This window comes from Asparagus officinalis, chromosome 3, assembly GCF_001876935.1.
Source record: "Asparagus officinalis chromosome 3, Aspof.V1, whole genome shotgun sequence".
Classification (NCBI taxonomy): domain Eukaryota; kingdom Viridiplantae; phylum Streptophyta; class Magnoliopsida; order Asparagales; family Asparagaceae; genus Asparagus; species Asparagus officinalis.
The window spans coordinates 10,288,158-10,305,199 of NC_033796.1; the positions used below are offsets into that span (position 1 = coordinate 10,288,158).

The window sequence follows — 17,042 nt, forward strand, 5'->3', positions numbered from 1 at the left end:
AGCCTAAGATGTTTACATCTTGTTGCTATTTGATGGTTCTTACCCATTTTATGGAGGTGAACACTATGGAGAGCTGGTTTTTCTAGCTTAAAATGTATAAGCAATAAGAAGGCTTGACCACAGGCCAATGGCATACTAGGATTTTGTGAAAAGTGTCTTATGTGCTTATTTTTCTCCTGGTCATGAATTAGACAACTAAAGGGTTGATGCCAGGATCAGATCAAACAAGCAAACAGATTTTGTCAAATCTCCCACAGAGCCTTCAGATATGATGAATTAGCAATCTTTTGATGGGAAAGGATGCCATGGTTATCATGCCGCTCATGAGTTAGAATACGTAAAGCAGTAATAAATAGAAACAGTAAAAGGATATAAGACATTAGAACTATATATGTTCACCAAAAATATAAAAATTAATGACCTGGTTTCATATCCAGAAGATATCTAAATAATAGTGCAGCTATACAAATTGAACCTATATACAAGAAAATATGATAAGCATGTTTAGGTAGCTTGATTGACACTCAGTTGTTTGCACAACAGAAAAATATAGGAAGTGCAAAGGGTTCAGCTGCAACACTGTCTCATTAAGAACCTCAAGTTGTTAAATAGATTCTATCCAGATCTGGTGACACGCACATTTCATTCCCAGACTGCAATGCACAATTTACTAGGTGGATTCATGAAAATTGGAGAAAATCAGTATCATAAGGATATTCCCTACGCACAGAGCATAAATCTCTCTATATCAAAAAAGCCATACTGCCTACCACCTGTGTGCTTTTGGGGAACAAAATAACCCAGATAATTTTACCCTTCACAAATTTGAAAATTGCATTTAGTTATACGTGGAACAAAGTTCTCCTGTCACTTTACACGTGTCAAGTACCTTTTCTTTACTATTCTATCAAAGAAGAAGAACTCACCCTTTGCTAAATCCTATCTGAATGGCGACAAACTTCAGTCTTCAACACACTAAAGAATTAAATCACTCTTCACATCCTCATCGTTTTGAAAGGTTTAGAAGCATCATAAAGTACATTCACATTGAACTTTTAATATGAAACATGAAGACTCCAGGGCGTTCACAAATGTGTTTGGTTAAATGACTTCACAAATGTTTCTGGTTCAACCAAATTGTACTAACTAAAACCAAATTGTACTATCTAAAAACTTAGATTTTCTCAAGAAATATAACTTCAAGGGAAATTCACATTAGATTGATAAACTTTCCAGCTCAATTTAAGCATGAAACTTTTCGAATCTCTCTTTCACTCTTAGAATTTGTGCAGACACTAGCTTATATATTCTCCTCTACATATATCTATCCTCCCTGTCGTACATACTTCTTTACATAATCCAACAATTATATGGAGTAGGCACGTGCAATGAACATACCCGCCTCACTAATATCTCATTAAAGATGAAGCATGAACCTCCAAGGCAATGCAAGAATAGCATCACTTGATTAATGCAAACCTTATTTACCAATAGCACAAAAAACAAAAGAAAATGAATACTACCTGAATTATTTCCACTATGTTTCATCGCGACAAATGAAAGTGGAACTGAGAGAGGTTTTGGCAGCTCCAAGTCCCTGGTGTCCTTTGACTGTGACCCTGAGAAAGCTGACTCAAGATTTTCACACATCAAGTTCCTATTGTCCTTCGGCTGTGACCCTAAGGAAGCAGGCTGAAGATGTTCATTATCCAAACAACCAGAAGAAAGTTTAGCTCTTGCTGAAACATCTCCACTTTTAACCACCTTGACATATGACAGTGCAGTTGACAGAGGCTTAGGCAGCCCCAAGTCAGGGATATCCCTTGACTGCAACCCTGAAGAAGCCAATTGTTTGTGTGCCAAGTTCGTGTCCTTTGACTTTGACCCTAAAGGTGCAGGTTCAATATGTTCATGCTTTGAATAACTAAAGGGAGAGTTAGCTCTCCCGAAATTGACAACAGAACCTGCAAATGTAGTAATATGAACATCTCCAGATCAAAGCATTAAAAAATGATGTTGCTATTTAATGAAAATCATATACAGCGATGCTACAAGACAATTCTAAGCACGTACCATTAACAGAATTACAAAAATATAAATATAGAATATTATACATATGTCGAATACTAGCATCAGAAGCTAGGCGTAACAAAAATTTCCAAAGGATGACTGACATGAATATAAGAGGAATTTTGAGAGAGAATGTGTTAACTCCTACCTAGAACTTATACTAAGATATATAATCTATGTACTGTACATAAAGTCAACATGAAATAATAAGCAAAAGGTAAGTCGGGTTAAGCTAAGATGTCATAGTATAAAGAGAAGCATAGCATCATATGAAAAAAGAAAGAAGATGCTGTGATTGAATAATTGAACACATTCTAGGTAAAGATTTGAATCAGATATATCATGTATAGAAAAGATTCTGATCTATAGTGTCCAGAGAAAAAGACTGCAGTCACCTATATGGTAAGAGATGTACATAAACATATATCAGCAAGGAGAAATCACGAGTGTTTTAGACATCTAACCAACAAAGAGTTTACAAAAGAGCCACTGCTCATGGAGATTACAAACATCAAAAATGCTGGAAGCGGGACTTACGTTCTTTAAGCTTAAACCAAGCAACTTTTGCGGCATTTATCTCCGCCTGCTTTTTACTTCTTCCAACTTCTCCCATAAAACTATGACCATCAATTTCAACTGTGGAAGAGAAAACGGGCATGTGACTTGCACCACTGCTGACTGTGTTGTACTTTGGCAAGTGAAGTCCTTCCTTTGTTGCCAACTCTTGCAGCATATTCTTGTACAGAGATGAATTATCCTGCAAGATTATAATACTAAGGTATCTGTTACTTCTCTGTAATGGTCAAATACTTAAGTTAGTAGTAATGTATTTACGACTTGCCTGTGGATTTTCATCTACAGATAAAGATGAAAGAGCCACTCTAGCAGCATCATTTTCAGCCTCTTTCACTGTATTGAAGAATTGTGGACTATTGTAGGTTTGCCCATCAACTGTCACATTAGCCTTGAAGCGAGAAGCGTGAGCAAAACCCTCACGAACAGCTTCATATTTTGGCAGATCAAAATTGTTCTTTTGAGCGTAGGTATGCAGCTGACTCTTGAATGAAATTTGATTTTCTACAAGTGCTAAATAATTTTGTTCAAATAAATAATGTGAAAAGATATTTGTCAAACGACATTAAATAATTCTTTATAATAAATAATCATACTCTTCCATTTGCAGTTGCAGTTTCATATGTACTTCAAATTCATAGTAATAAGAATTTTTTGCAAGGAATGAAAATTGAGGGTTTTAGTGCAAAAAGAGCAAAAAGTAAGCGTATAACTTCTGTGCGAAACTTAAATTTAATTGTGAAAAAAACTTATAGAATACCCAATAAGGAATTTTTGTTACTGAAACAAAAACAATAACAGACATCAACTTCTTCATCTGTAATTACAATTTCGTGTAATTATCAAAATAAGTGCAAAATAGTAGAGGCACAAAAGCCATGAGGAAGGGAAATTTCAAAGAAATCAACTTTAACAAAAGAAACCCTACAGAATCCCAATTAACAACCCTTGCATGACATTTGGTTCTCTATTTTTCCCCCTTTTTTATTTTGCAAATAAACATTGTGAACGGATAATTCTAAAGAAAGAAGCAAATAATTACTCGTAACAATTTTTATTTTGCAAATAAACATTGTGAACGGATAATTCAAAAGAAAAAAGCAAATAGTTACTTGTAACAAATAATCATTTTCTTTCATTTGCAGTTGCAGTTGCAGTTGCAGCAGTTTCATATATACCTCATATATATAGTAATAATAAGTATAGAAACGAGAAAAGAAATACAACAACAAACAATCTCCTGTAAATTTATGTGATCCAAAAGAAGAAAAATAAGTGAATCTAGGACTTGTATGAAATTTAAATTCATTTTCAAACAACTTCTACAATTTAAACAAACCAACGAAGTATTTCTCTCATATTGTACGTACACAATTAAAAGAGATCAACTTTCTCCAGTGCAGTTCTCCAATTTTGTGCATGATGAAAAAGATAACAGAATAATAAGAGTAAAATCTAAAGGAAAAAACAATCCGAAAAGGAAATAAAAATGCCAATTTGACAGTACCTTCAACTACAATAGACGTATCCTCACAATTCAAAATTGCTGATAAAATTAAACCAGGGGCATTTTCGTAAAAAGAGAAACTTACCGGGGATTTGAGGGGAGGCTTTCGTAGGCGGTGGCGGGAGAGCGACGGCGAAGTGATCGACGGCGGCCTGAGCGGCCTTGTTCTGGGCCTCCTTCGACGACTTCGAGAAGTCGGGGGCGTCAAACTAACGTTGTAGTCCGGCGCGGCCCACATTCGCTGGTGGCATAGCTCCTGAAGCCTACTCTTGAACATTGAAGGATTAGGGACTAGGGCTATGGTTAGGGTTTATGGGAATTTGTTCAGAATTAGGGCTAGGGTTTCCGAGATTTTGGCTTGAGATTGACGCTGGAATTGGGAACGAGACGGGGGAGGGAGAAGAGGGACGATCAAGGGACAGGGATAAAGGAGCGAAAGGACGCTGGCCCCGCGTTTATCGTACTGTAGAAGGGTAGTATTGTAATTTCCTTGGGAAATAGGATAGTTGTTTTTCGTAGGTGTCGGTTCATAAAATGGGTGTGATTTTTTTTTTTTTTTGAGATTAATGCTGCCTTCTTAATTTTATTTTGGGAAAAATGTTTCTAGCCCCCAAAAGCCAAGTGAACGTGCTTCCTACCCCCAAGACTTGGTCAATGGGCGTTTTACCCCTAAAAATAAAGAATCTGTTCTCTGAGCCCTCAAAATACAAAATCCAAGACATTAAAACATGTGAAGACCATAATATCCTTCTCTCTCTTTCTTTTTTTATTAAAATATGATGAGGGTTATTTTATTATTTTTGTTTTTCTCTTTCTCTTTATCATGATGTACCAAGAGGATAGTTAAAATGATTGATGATGATTATTTTATTATTTTTGTTTTTTATTATTTTCGTTGTTTGTATTGGGAGGTTGTTAAAGTTACAGGTTAATTGTTAAGGTTACGAGTTAATTGTTAATGTTATGGGTCAATTATTAAGGTTATGAATCCTCTCTCTCTCTTTCTTTTTTTATTAAAATATGATGAGGATTATTTTATTATTTTTGTTTTCTCTCTCTCTCTCTTTATCATGATGTACCAAGAGGATAGTTGAAATGATTGATGAGGATTATTTTATTATTTTCGTTTTTTATTATTTTGGTTGTTTGTATTGGGAGATTGTTAAAGTTACGGGTTAATAGTTAAGGTTACGAGTTAATTGTTAATGTTACGGGTCAATTGTTAAGGTTATGAATCCTCTCTCTCTCTCTCTCTCTCTCTCTCTATCATGATGTTTCTTTGATGATATTGAAATGATTAAAGAGGATTATTATTTTATTATTTTTGTTTTTTATTCTTTTTGTATTTTTAGAATATTCGTTGTTAAGGATAATGGTTGGTTGTAAATGTTATGCATTGATTGTTAAGGTTACGGGATGGTTGTTAAGGTTAAGGGTTGTTAAGGTTATGAGTTTATTGTGTAGGTTACGGATTTGTTGTTAAGGTTATGAGTTTAATTGTTAAGGTTACGTGTTTAATTGTTAAGGTTACGGATTTAATTGTTAAGGTTACGTATTTAAAAAAATAATAAAATAATCCTCATCAATCATTTCAACTATCCTCTTGGTACATCATGATAAAGAGAGAGAGAAAACAAAAATAATAAAATAATCCCCATCATATTTTAATAAAAAGAGAAATAGAGAGAGAGAGGATTCACAACCTTAACAACAAACGGTTTAATTGTTAAGTAAACTGTAACCTTAACAATTAAACCCGTAACCTTAACAATTAAAACCGTAACCATAATAATTAAACCCCTAACCTTAACAATTAAACCTGTAACATTAACAATTAAATCGTAACATTAACAATTAATAAAACCGTAACCGTAACAATTAAACCCGTAACCTTAACAATTAAAGACGTAACCTTAACAATTAAATCCGTAACCTTAACAATTAAACACGTAACCTTAACAATTAAACTCGTAACCTTAACAACAAATCCGTAACCTCGTAACCTTAACAATTAAACACGTAACCTTAACAATTAAACTCGTAACCTTAACAACAAATCCGTAACCTACACAACAAACCCATAACCTTAACAACAAACCCTTAACCTTAACAACCAACCCGTAACCTTAACAATCAATGCATAACCTTTACAACCAACCATTATCCTTAACAACAAATATTCTAAAAATACAAAAAGAATAAAAAACAAAAAGAATAAAATAATAATCCTCTTTAATCATTTCAATATCATCAAAGAAACATCATGAGAGAGAGAGAGAGTATTCATAACCTTAACAATTGACCCGTAACATTAACAATTAACTTGTAACATTAACAATTAACCCGTAACTTTAACAACCTCCTAATACAAACAACCAAAATAATAAAAAATAAAAATAATAAAATAATCCTCATTAATTATTTCAACTATCATCTTGGTACATCATGATAGAGAAAGAGAGAAAAACAAAAATAATAAAATAACCCTCATCATATTTTAATTAAAAAAGAAAGAGAGAGAGAGAGATTGGATTCATAACCTTAACAATTGACCCGTAAAATTAACAATTAACTCGTAACCTTAACAATTAACTCATAACTTTAACAACATCCCAATACAAACAACGAAAATAATATAAAACAAAAATAATAAAATAATCCTCATCAATCATTTCAACTATCCTCTTGGTACATCAGGATAAAGAGAGAGAGAAAATAAAAATAATAAAATAATCCTCATCATATTTTAATAAAAAAAGAAAGAGAGAGAAGGGTATTATGGTCTTCACATGTTTTAATATCTTGGTTTTGTGTTTTGGGGGCTCATAGAACAGATTCTTTATTTTTAGGGGTAAAACGCCCATTGACTAAGTCTTGGGGGTGGGAAGCACGTTCACTTGGCTTTTGGGGGCTGGAAGCATTTTTCCCTTTTATTTTTTGAGGTTTGCTTTGGTGCTCCAAAATAGGCTTTTCTCAATTTTTTAAATTGACAAAAAAAAATCAGCTAAAATAAGAAATGGTACTTTAGTCTTTCAAAATTCTTTTCTAATTGCTTTCTATCCTAAAAGCAACCATTCTGTTGCTTCTTTCGTCTTGATTAATTAGCTTATAAACATAGAGATTAAGTTTTTAATTTAGTCAATAATTTACATCACATGACATAATTACTTCATCCAATTATTGTATAGAGGCGAAGAACAATGAGCATAACATAGTGTTCTATATAATTAATTTTTTTTTAAAAAGAAAAAGATAGGGGTGCCTTTATGGTGCTTCTCTTCACAAGAATAAACATAGTGTTCTATAAAATTAAACCATTCTCGCCTGCCCTGCTCCTTGTGGGCCCTGAGACTCGCTTCTATTTCGAATGCACAAAATGGAAATTGAAAGCTCACAAAAATTTGATTGAGAAGTTTTTTTTTCTTATGGAAAGTGCGGAGCGTTACATGATAACGCGGTAAAAATTATACGTGAAATATTAGTTAGTTGGAGATTTCTAACTAATCATAAATTTTGTTTCTCTCCTAAATTGTATTTTCTAAATTAACCTTTTTACTAATTGAAATTATAGTTAATTATAATTTTGGGTGTGGAACACCTCCTAACCGTCAAATCTATCTATCTAGAGATGTGAGAGCTATTTTTAAGGAATTTATTTACAGATATGTCACCGGTGCTCCAACAAATCTTCATGGAGCATCGAAGCTGTAGGCTTATTTTTTAAAATTTAAATATTGCTTACAGATTTCAATAAATCTTATATTTTTCTTATTTTTTAAAGAGAAGACTTGACATTAGTGTGTCGATAACAAAGAAAACTAATATTTACTAAGATAAATTTACGTGAGGAGGGATGGACGAGAAAAAACTAATTATATTGGTGTAAATTCACTGGATCAAGTCAGAACTCCACTAAACACGATGCACTTTCTCTAGTGTCTTCTTCAGTTCGGTTCTTTGAATTAATAGCATGCGCTACAATTTTTGAAACAAGACGGTAATAATTTTTTTTTTTCCGCAACTGTTAGGTCAATAATTTAGTAAGATATAAGACATGCATCTTTATTAAGTTAAGATTTTTATAAGTTTGTGTGAAATGCATTTGAAATTCCCTGATTAGGACATTTGTATGTATTCATTCTCCTTATTTGTATACTTGAATTTTATTTATTTATATATTTTAAAATTACAAAATCTGATTTATTAGGAGGGCATTTGAGTGTACATTACGTGAACCTGAATCCCATGCCTTTAAAAGAAAACGTATTCGGACTTGTATATTCTCCAAAATCTAATACGCATGGAAAGAACTAGCGTATCAAGTGCGAAATAATATTAAGATACCTTAGATATGGTAGTATTAAATCCTAAACGTTAGCTTTTAATGTTCATTGAATTTCATCGCATCCTTTGGACCAATTTAAGGGAGACAAACTCAAGGTATTCACAATATCATTTCCACCTATTACTCAAAATTATAGCGTAACATTTTATAGCCAATTACCCTCAATCTCAAGCTTATTTCTAAAGGGTTTCTTCGATGGTAGTGCCATAAAACTTTCATACTTTGACCTAGCCCTCCAAATCTTGATATTTTGATATGAGTCCCCCAAATCTGCCTATTTTGAAATTAGTCCCCCAACTCGCTTAGCTCTACTGACATTAGCAGCAGCTTGAAGAGATTTGGGGGACTAATTTCAAAATATGGAGATTTGGGGGGCTAATTTCAAAATATGAAGATTTAGGGCTCTTATTTCAAAATACTAAGATATAACGCTCCGTTTGGCAAATAGTTAAGGAAGAAAGGTTAAAGTGAATGATTAATGTACTTAGCATATTCGATAATCTGAATGACTAAATTATTAACTCGTTAAATAAGTTTTATTTTAGCCTGGGAATAACAATGACTTTGACCATTTTTTATAATTAGAAGGGTTAACTATTAATCTTTCTAGTTAACCCTTCTAAATAGGAGTATTAGTAAACCCCTCATTTTGAGGGGTAGCTTATTTTAATCCCTCTAGAGGGGTTAGCTTAACTCTTTTATATTTTTTTATGTTTGGCAAATTATGAAAAATTAACTCACTTTAACCATTATATAGATTTTTTGTGTTAGGCGGGTTAAGATGGGGTTAAGTCTCCTTTAACCCCTCACTTAATCTTTTGCCAAGGAACTAATTTCAAGATATGAAAATCCTTCAGGACTAATAAAAAACCATTTCTAAATTACTTGCAAGGCAAAGAGTCAGATTAATATAACAATTGGTAAGGGCCTACAAAGCCGATGACGCTCGACACAGAGATGCAAACAAACCAGCAAACTAACAAACTTTCTTTCCCTTCAGAATTATCAAAGTTACATTATGGCATTATATGCCTCAACAATATTCATAAACCAAGAACGAAAAAAGCCCGCATATGACAATAAATCTAATACCCTAAACCACAGACAAACCCATTATTATTAATCCCACACAGTTTCCTTCCTTTCACCAAAAATCTGATGAAAATTACACCCGATTTCAATCATAACATCTTAATCTTCACTTGGCGCTTGCAAGCTGGGTTCGAAGCTGCTTAGCAGCAGCAACCATGTTGGTGAGTGCAGGCTTAACCTCACCGTACTTGCGGGTCTTCAGACCACAGTCAGGGTTAACCCAGAGAATGTTGGTCTCGAGAACTGCAAGCATTTTGTTGATGCGGTCAGCGATTTCCTCTGTGGACGGGATTCTAGGGGAGTGGATGTCGTAGACTCCTGGGCCGATTCCAGCGCCGTACTTCACTCCATCACGGAAAACGGAGAGGAGCTTTTCATCGGATCGGGAGTTCTCGATGGTGATGACGTCAGCATCCATGTTGATGATGGAGTGGATGATGTCGTTGAAATTGGAGTAGCACATGTGGGTGTGGATCTGTGAGGAGTCGATCGTCAAAATATTAGCGGAGAGTTAATCACGTAATCATAGACTATGTTGAACCAAGTAAAATACATGAGATATAAATTTAGTAGAACTATGCAAAGAAATGAATATATATCACGTATTGCTGGTTAAGAAATAGGAGGATGCTTCATCAAATAATATGCTTCACTACTTAGAACAGCTATTCGTCAAGATTACTAGATTAAGAATAACAAGCTGCATCAAATCAAAGTAGAAGCGTTAAGATAGAGTATTGGTGGAGTTCCAAGTTATCATAAAACACCTATGAAATTGGAGGAGAAATTCTATTAACGATTCCCTCAAAAAAGGAAAAAAAGCTATAAGATCAATATTGTTATATGGATAGGAATTTTGGACAATTAAGAAACAATATATGTAAAAAATAAGCATAGCAAAAAATGAGAACGTTACAGTGGAAGTATGCATATACACTAAGAGATATGACGAGGAAAAAATGTGTTTGTAGGAACTCGTACTCATTTTGAATAAAATGACGGAATTGAATGATATTGTTTAAAAATGTGCCATGAATGCAACTACATGCACTAATTAGGAGTGCAACTACACAATTATCATTAACAGAGTAGGAAAGACTAAAGCTTAAAAGGAACTTGACTGGAAGCAATTAAAAAATATAATGATGGTTAACTTAATAGAGGAGATGGCCCTTAACATAACTGAATGGAAGAAGATTCATGTAAGTGATCCTAAAAATTTGCAAAGACTTTTTTATAGTCGTTATTGTTGTTATATATCATATAGCCTATAGTTTAGGTATGGGAAGGACCTGAGTTGTGTCCTGGACACCGCAATTGGTGATTCTGAAGGAGTGAACAGCCCAATCCTGGTAGAAAGCCTGCTCAGACTTACGAAGAGGCAAACCTTCCCTAAGAGCTGCTTCATCAATTTGGATGACCTTCACAAAAACCACAAAACAATAGGTGAGATTTCCATTCAACATTTTCAATACTTAAGAACCGAAACAGCTATTTTGAAAAAGAAAGCCTACCGTAATACCAGCAGCTTCCAAGTCCTCGACTTCCTTCTTAATGGCAAGAGCAATCTGATAACAAGTCTCAAACCTCGGTTGGTCATTTCTAACAAAAGACCAGTTGAGGATGGTAACCGGGCCAGTCAACATTCCCTTCATTGGGCGAGCAGTCATGCTCTGGGCCATTGACGACCAGAAAACAGTCATGGCCTTGGGGCGACTTACATCACCGTAAATGATGGGAGGCTTGACACATCGTGAACCATAAGATTGGACCCATCCGTTGACAGTGAAGGCAAAACCTTGCAACTGCTCACCAAAGTATTCAACCATATCGTTTCTCTGTGCAAAAAGGAAAGTTTAGGTTAATATAAAAACAACTGCTATTTCTTCACAATTACATGGGAGAATTATTTAACCATTAGCTCACCTCAGGCTCTCCATGAACAAGCACATCAATGTCAAGTTCTTCCTGGAGCTTGACAACCTTGTTTATTTCCTCCTTAATGGCGCTAACGTACTCCTCCTCAGAAATCCTGCAATGAGGTGAAATGACGAATATAATCTCCTACATTAGTATATGTTAATAAAACAAATTCGAAGCAAATATTGAAAAGGACATACTTTTTTGCTTTGTACTCACGGCGAACTCTTCGGAGCTCCACAGTCTGGGGGAATGACCCAATGGTGGTGGTAGGGAGAACTGGAAGGTTCAGCTTCTTCTGCTGAGCATCTAGCCTGGTGCTAACATTTGTTGCACGACGGTGGTCTGAGCCCTTAAGTGCAGCAGCCTAAGAAAAGAACGAGGCAGTTGGGCTGGTAAATAAAGTCTCTTTGTTGAAATTCAAGAAAATTTACGGGTATGAAGTTCTACTTACAGCCTTCTGTACTTCTTCATTGGTCACCCTAGGAGATGATTTCCTTGAAGCCTGGGCAGCAGCATTCGCTGAGAAGAAAGCCTGTGGATAGCAACAGTATTAACTGTCAATGGAATTTCAATTTATGCTGACCATTTATTTTATTATATACTAATATTTCACATAGAGGGTTGTTTTGGAAGAATGACCATACCTCATCCTTTGAACCAGCCAATGCCTTAGCCAAGGCATTAACTTCAACAACCTTCTGAGCAGCAAAAGCCAACCATGACTTGATCTCATCATCCAACTTTGTCTCATTCACAAGATCAACAGCAGTGTGCATGAGCGAGCAAGAGGTCGAGACCACAAGCTTGTCTGTTAAAGAAATCAAAACAAAAAAATTCAGCAATTCCATAAATTTTCACTGCATAAAAGAAATGGCATGGACGCAGATATATACCTTTGCCCACAATGGACTCAAGAGACTGAAGAGTAGCAAGGGATGCAGCAAGATCATTGGCCCAAATGTTTCTCCCATCCACAACTCCAGCAAAAAGGTACTTTCCAGAGGGAAAGCTGCTTTTAACCAAGTCAAGGGTCTTGGTTCCACGGACAAGATCGAAACCATAACCTGAGATGCTATTCAAGGCAGTGATGGTCCTGAAATAGGCAAGAGAATGTAAATTATAAGTAAGCTACTATTTGGAAATTTACACATATTTATACAGCATGAAGGCAAAGCAACTGACTTGTATGCTTCCTCAGGGACATCAGCAAAGTATGTCTCGACAACAACATTCAAACCAGAAAGCGTTGATTCTAGATCTGAGTATGCTTTAGTGAATGCCTCCAACTGGTGAGCACCAAGATCCAAAACAAGGGTAGGCTCATCAAACTGAATCCATGAAGCACCGGCTGCCTTCAACTCAGCAATAACTTCCCTGTACACGATTATATTATAAGCCTTGAGAAATTCTAGGTGATAAAGAGCACTTAAAGGGAAATTGGCACTATCCAATAAGCATCTTGGTATTTCCTTACTTGTAGACAGGAAGAATGCTCTCGAGAAGTGACAGAGGAGAGAAAGACTTCTCTGTTCCCTTGGCAGGCTTTGCGAGCAACAGGTAAGTCACGGGTCCAACAAGCACTGGAACAGTGTCAACTCCTTGCTGAAACAAATAATTTGGAGCAATGAGCTAAATGAATTTAATGAAACAAGAACTTGAGAGCGTAGCTTGCTCGGTAAGAAAATTCAGGAGACAAAGGGTAAGTGTCTAGGGTACAGTTACAGAACTAAAGGTTATATGCAAAATATCAAATCTAGTCCACCACACGCATTTAAAAGGTTTGAGATCTTTCCATCATTTACCAGGTTTCAGTTTTATTTTTCAAACACGTAATCAGACTCAACAACAATGAAAGGGAAATGTACAGTTTCAAATTTCTTAAAATACAAAAGATGGCCTTGGTTGTCTTTCTTCTTTAAAGAAAGAAGGGAAATGAGGAAAGTAATATGCTTGCTTAGAGAAGCCAGGTTTTCTTATGAATATCCAGAGCCAGCTGTTGACTTCATAGATGGATATTTGAGAAGTAACAATTACTTCAGTTGTAATCTTGATTTCTTTGCTTTGCTCAAAAACTCCTTACTTCTTTTGCAGATAATCAGATGTGATGTTTTAATATAAGCATGGTGTTTATAGTTTTATTGAAAGGATATATTATCTACAGAATTGAACAAAATATATGAAGGCTTGATTGGCTTATGATCCAACATTAACATAAAGATCAAGGGATCCACAAAATATCACTAGAAATTTGTTGCATCTTGAATGTAATAATAATTCAAAAATCATGCTACACGTGTCCTGCAAAGAGACGACTAATGTCTAAGATGCGGAATAGGTTATGAAGGTAATAATTATATACAGTTGGGAAGGCATGATGCTCTATACCAAGTTTTAGATAAAACTGACATATTAAGATACTTGCTCATAACAACAGAAAATGGTTACAAGTCCATACCGCCTTGGCTTCCTTGTACTCATTCACTGCCTTGTGAGATGAATAGGAAAACTTTGTGTTGGGGCCCAACTCGGGGACGATGAAATGGCTGGAATCACAAATATACACACAAAACGTTAGTCCATAATCCCAGTCATACAAGAACATATCCATCATAAATCTGGAAAAAAAAGAAGATCATATATGCAAAGAGGTTCATGAGGGGTTAGGATTGCTTACTAGTTAGTGTCAAACCACTTGGTCATTTCCATAGCTGGGACTGTGGCATTTCCCCTAGCCATAGAGAAGAAGGTGTCAAAACCAATTTCCCCACCATTCCAGCCATATCTATCAGGAACAGCACCGAGCATGGCAGTTGTGTCGAGCATCTGATCATAATACGAAAAGGTGTTGCTAGGAATGTATTTGATGCCAGCATCAGCCATTTGCTTCCAAATGGATGACCTGAGATCCGCAGCAACCTTCTGCAAGTCCTCAGCAGAGCTCTTGCCATCCCAGAAAGACTCAAGAGCAAACTTGAGCTCTCTCTTTGGGCCCATGCGTGGATATCCAACAATGTGTGATGCCATCTTTCTAGTAACAGATAAAAAAATTAGATATCCAACGTTGTAGTATTATCAAACATAACTAACGGAAATTATGCACAAACACAAAATAAATAAATAAGACAATGGAGAAAACAGTAGGTGTTTAAATTGCACGACTCAACGAAATAGTTCAATATTGTCATTTGGAAATCAGTAAACCGGGAAGGGAAATTGGGAAATTAAGTCATTTGGAAATCAGTAAACCGGGAAGGGAAATTGGGAAATTAAGTCATTTGGAAATCAGTAAACCGGGAAGGGAAATTGGGAAATTAAGTCATTTGGAAATCAGTAAACCGGGAAGGGAAATTGGGAAATTAAGTCATTTGGAAATCAGTAAACCGGGAAGGGAAATTGGGAAATTAAGGCAGATAGTTATCATCTTATTACCAGAATAAGCAAATCAGATCAAGTAATATAAATCTTTGCAAGTTTTAAAATTTTAATTAATCTACTAATATCACAGATCCCAGTTATAAATGTAAGAACTTGCACCTTTAAAGTTATACTACATGCCTCCATCTATTAATCATCTACATTTTGCACATGGGTGCATTATTCTTTCATATACAGCACCAACCTGTGCTAGTTACCACTCAAATTTATGAACAGAACATACAATTTAATGTCAAAATGTTGTATAGAACATTTGTCAAGGTTGCCAATCATTAATCATTTCCTTTAAAATTAATTTGTTTCCAAAGAAGAGGAACACCCAGACTCAAATTATACAGTTCTCATCCACCATCTATCAGCTCGAGCCGTTTTGCTCTCCTCTAAGTATTTAAATGGATTAATTCTGCGCTGTCGTGACAAAATTTAATTTGTAACGTGCAAATTACCTCATATATCCTAGTTATCATTGTTCTAAGTATTAATCTATTAGATGGATAGGACACTGTCAACTATTATCAGATAGACCATTTCCAAGTTGGAGTAGAGTTTTCATTGAAGTCAATAAGCAAATAATCACTTGATCCATCTCTTGGATGAGTTTCAAACTAACTAATCAGAGCATCGGTTTAATCTAACATGGTAGGCTGCAAAAGTTCTTTAACCGCTACTATGTACACTGAAATGCACAAATACCTAAATTTTATTAACTTCGGAGAGGAAATAAGCTAGTCGTCAGGTTTACCACATTCCAGAATCATGAATCAATTCTGAAAATGACAGATCCTAATGGAGTAGTAAATAATGATTCTTGAAACCAGACCAACAAATGTAGGGGGGGAAAGTACAAATTTCTTAATGAAAAACTTGAATAGAATGAAATAGAAAAGAACAAACTTTTGGGTTAATTATAATTAATAACTGTACCAAACAAAGTTTAGCAGCAGATAATCATATTTCTAATTAGGCGCCAGAAAATATTCACGAATAAAATCAAATTTAAGTAGAGAGATCTCCACTCCGCCTACTTCAAATATATCTCAGACTCACTTGACCTACTTCAGATCTATACCGTATCCACTTAAATAATACACAGATCTGATCATATTTCCGTCAAATACCGAAATGAGATGCAAGGATCTGGAGATTTATCGAGCTTCATGAGATCAGATCCAAAGATCCGCGCTCGTAAGGTACCAGATCTAAAATCAAGATCCAAAAATAAACAGATCCAAGTAAAACAAGAAACCTAACTCACCAGTAGCACGCAAGATCAAGCACGACTAAAGGAAAAACCCTAGATCCGATGGAAACTAACCAAAATTATTGAGAAAGAGAAGTAAAGAACAGGAAACGAGAGATCAAGACAGAGGAGAATCTTAAAATAAAGGGATCGAGTGGAGAGGAGAGAATGAAGGAAGCGGAGCTCACCTTGGTGGTGGAGAGTAGAACTCGGTCGCTGGTAGAGTCCTTCGAGGGAGAGGGAAATCGGGCGTAAGACTCGAAAGAGGCGCGAATTGGAGAGGGGAGGGGGTAGGATTATTTATAGAGGAGTGAGGGGTCACCACACCCAGATCTGGTAGCTGATCAGGGATTACTGAGAGTGAGAAAATGTTAATTTGTATTTTGGGTAAATTTCCAAAAAAACCCTTACCTTTTCATTTTTTAAATAGCGCCCTTTGCTATTTTTAATTCCCCAAATTCCGGGGATTTTGCATATAACGCCCGGAACTTATTCTACTCCACTAAGTTCGCTGAAGATTGCTATGTAACACCATCAAATTCTAATTTGTCACACGCTAGACACGTGATGAAGAAAGTATGAAAATATCCCAGACTTGAAAATAAATATGAGTAGAAGAATGTTAGGGGGTTTTGTGTGAAACCCCTCGAGTTACAGGGGTTTAGAGATAAATTATTCATAGGGTGATCATAGATATGCCAAACTTACAGAGTTTTTGTGAAATTTACCTTTATTTTCCCCCTTAACTGATTAAATTTCTTTTCCGATATGAAGCTGTTTTTCAGACCTACCTTATATATAGCAGCATTTAAGCCATAAAAACTAAAACCTAGTCACTTTGTATGACTAATAGGGAA

General features: G+C 35.4%; 2 protein-coding genes across 2 annotated transcripts in view; both read right to left on the minus strand.

Annotated features, from left to right (window-relative positions):
- The window catches only part of LOC109832929 (double-stranded RNA-binding protein 1-like), an 8,103-nt gene extending 3,518 nt beyond the window's left edge, over positions 1 to 4,585 (minus strand). The window contains 5 exon segments of the mRNA XM_020400425.1: positions 1,524 to 1,964; positions 2,608 to 2,827; positions 2,912 to 3,147; positions 4,236 to 4,349; positions 4,352 to 4,585. Coding sequence (XP_020256014.1) covers positions 1,524 to 1,964; positions 2,608 to 2,827; positions 2,912 to 3,147; positions 4,236 to 4,349; positions 4,352 to 4,427 — 1,087 coding nt within the window. The 5' untranslated portion in view covers positions 4,428 to 4,585.
- Positions 9,462 to 16,516, minus strand: LOC109832931 (5-methyltetrahydropteroyltriglutamate--homocysteine methyltransferase 2). The gene is made up of 13 exons (XM_020400427.1): positions 16,374 to 16,516; positions 14,185 to 14,538; positions 13,966 to 14,053; positions 12,985 to 13,112; positions 12,693 to 12,884; positions 12,404 to 12,603; positions 12,155 to 12,318; positions 11,962 to 12,042; positions 11,708 to 11,874; positions 11,514 to 11,619; positions 11,102 to 11,425; positions 10,880 to 11,008; positions 9,462 to 10,062 (listed from the first exon to the last, which is right to left on the minus strand). The coding sequence occupies exons 2-13, from the start codon at positions 14,532 to 14,534 to the stop codon at positions 9,694 to 9,696; spliced, it is 2,298 nt and encodes a 765-aa protein (XP_020256016.1). The 5' UTR covers positions 14,535 to 14,538; positions 16,374 to 16,516; the 3' UTR covers positions 9,462 to 9,693.

Excerpts from the sequence above, each read along its gene's own strand:
- LOC109832931 (XM_020400427.1), bottom strand. The coding sequence starts at position 14,534 with ATGGCATCACACATTGTTGGATATCCACGCATGGGCCCAAAGAGAGAG. Across the intron at positions 13,113-13,965 it reads AGTACAAGGAAGCCAAGGCG|CAAGGAGTTGACACTGTTCC; the intron begins GTATGGACTTGT and ends TATTTGTTTCAG. Across the intron at positions 10,063-10,879 it reads GTGTCCAGGACACAACTCAG|ATCCACACCCACATGTGCTA; the intron begins GTCCTTCCCATA and ends GACTCCTCACAG.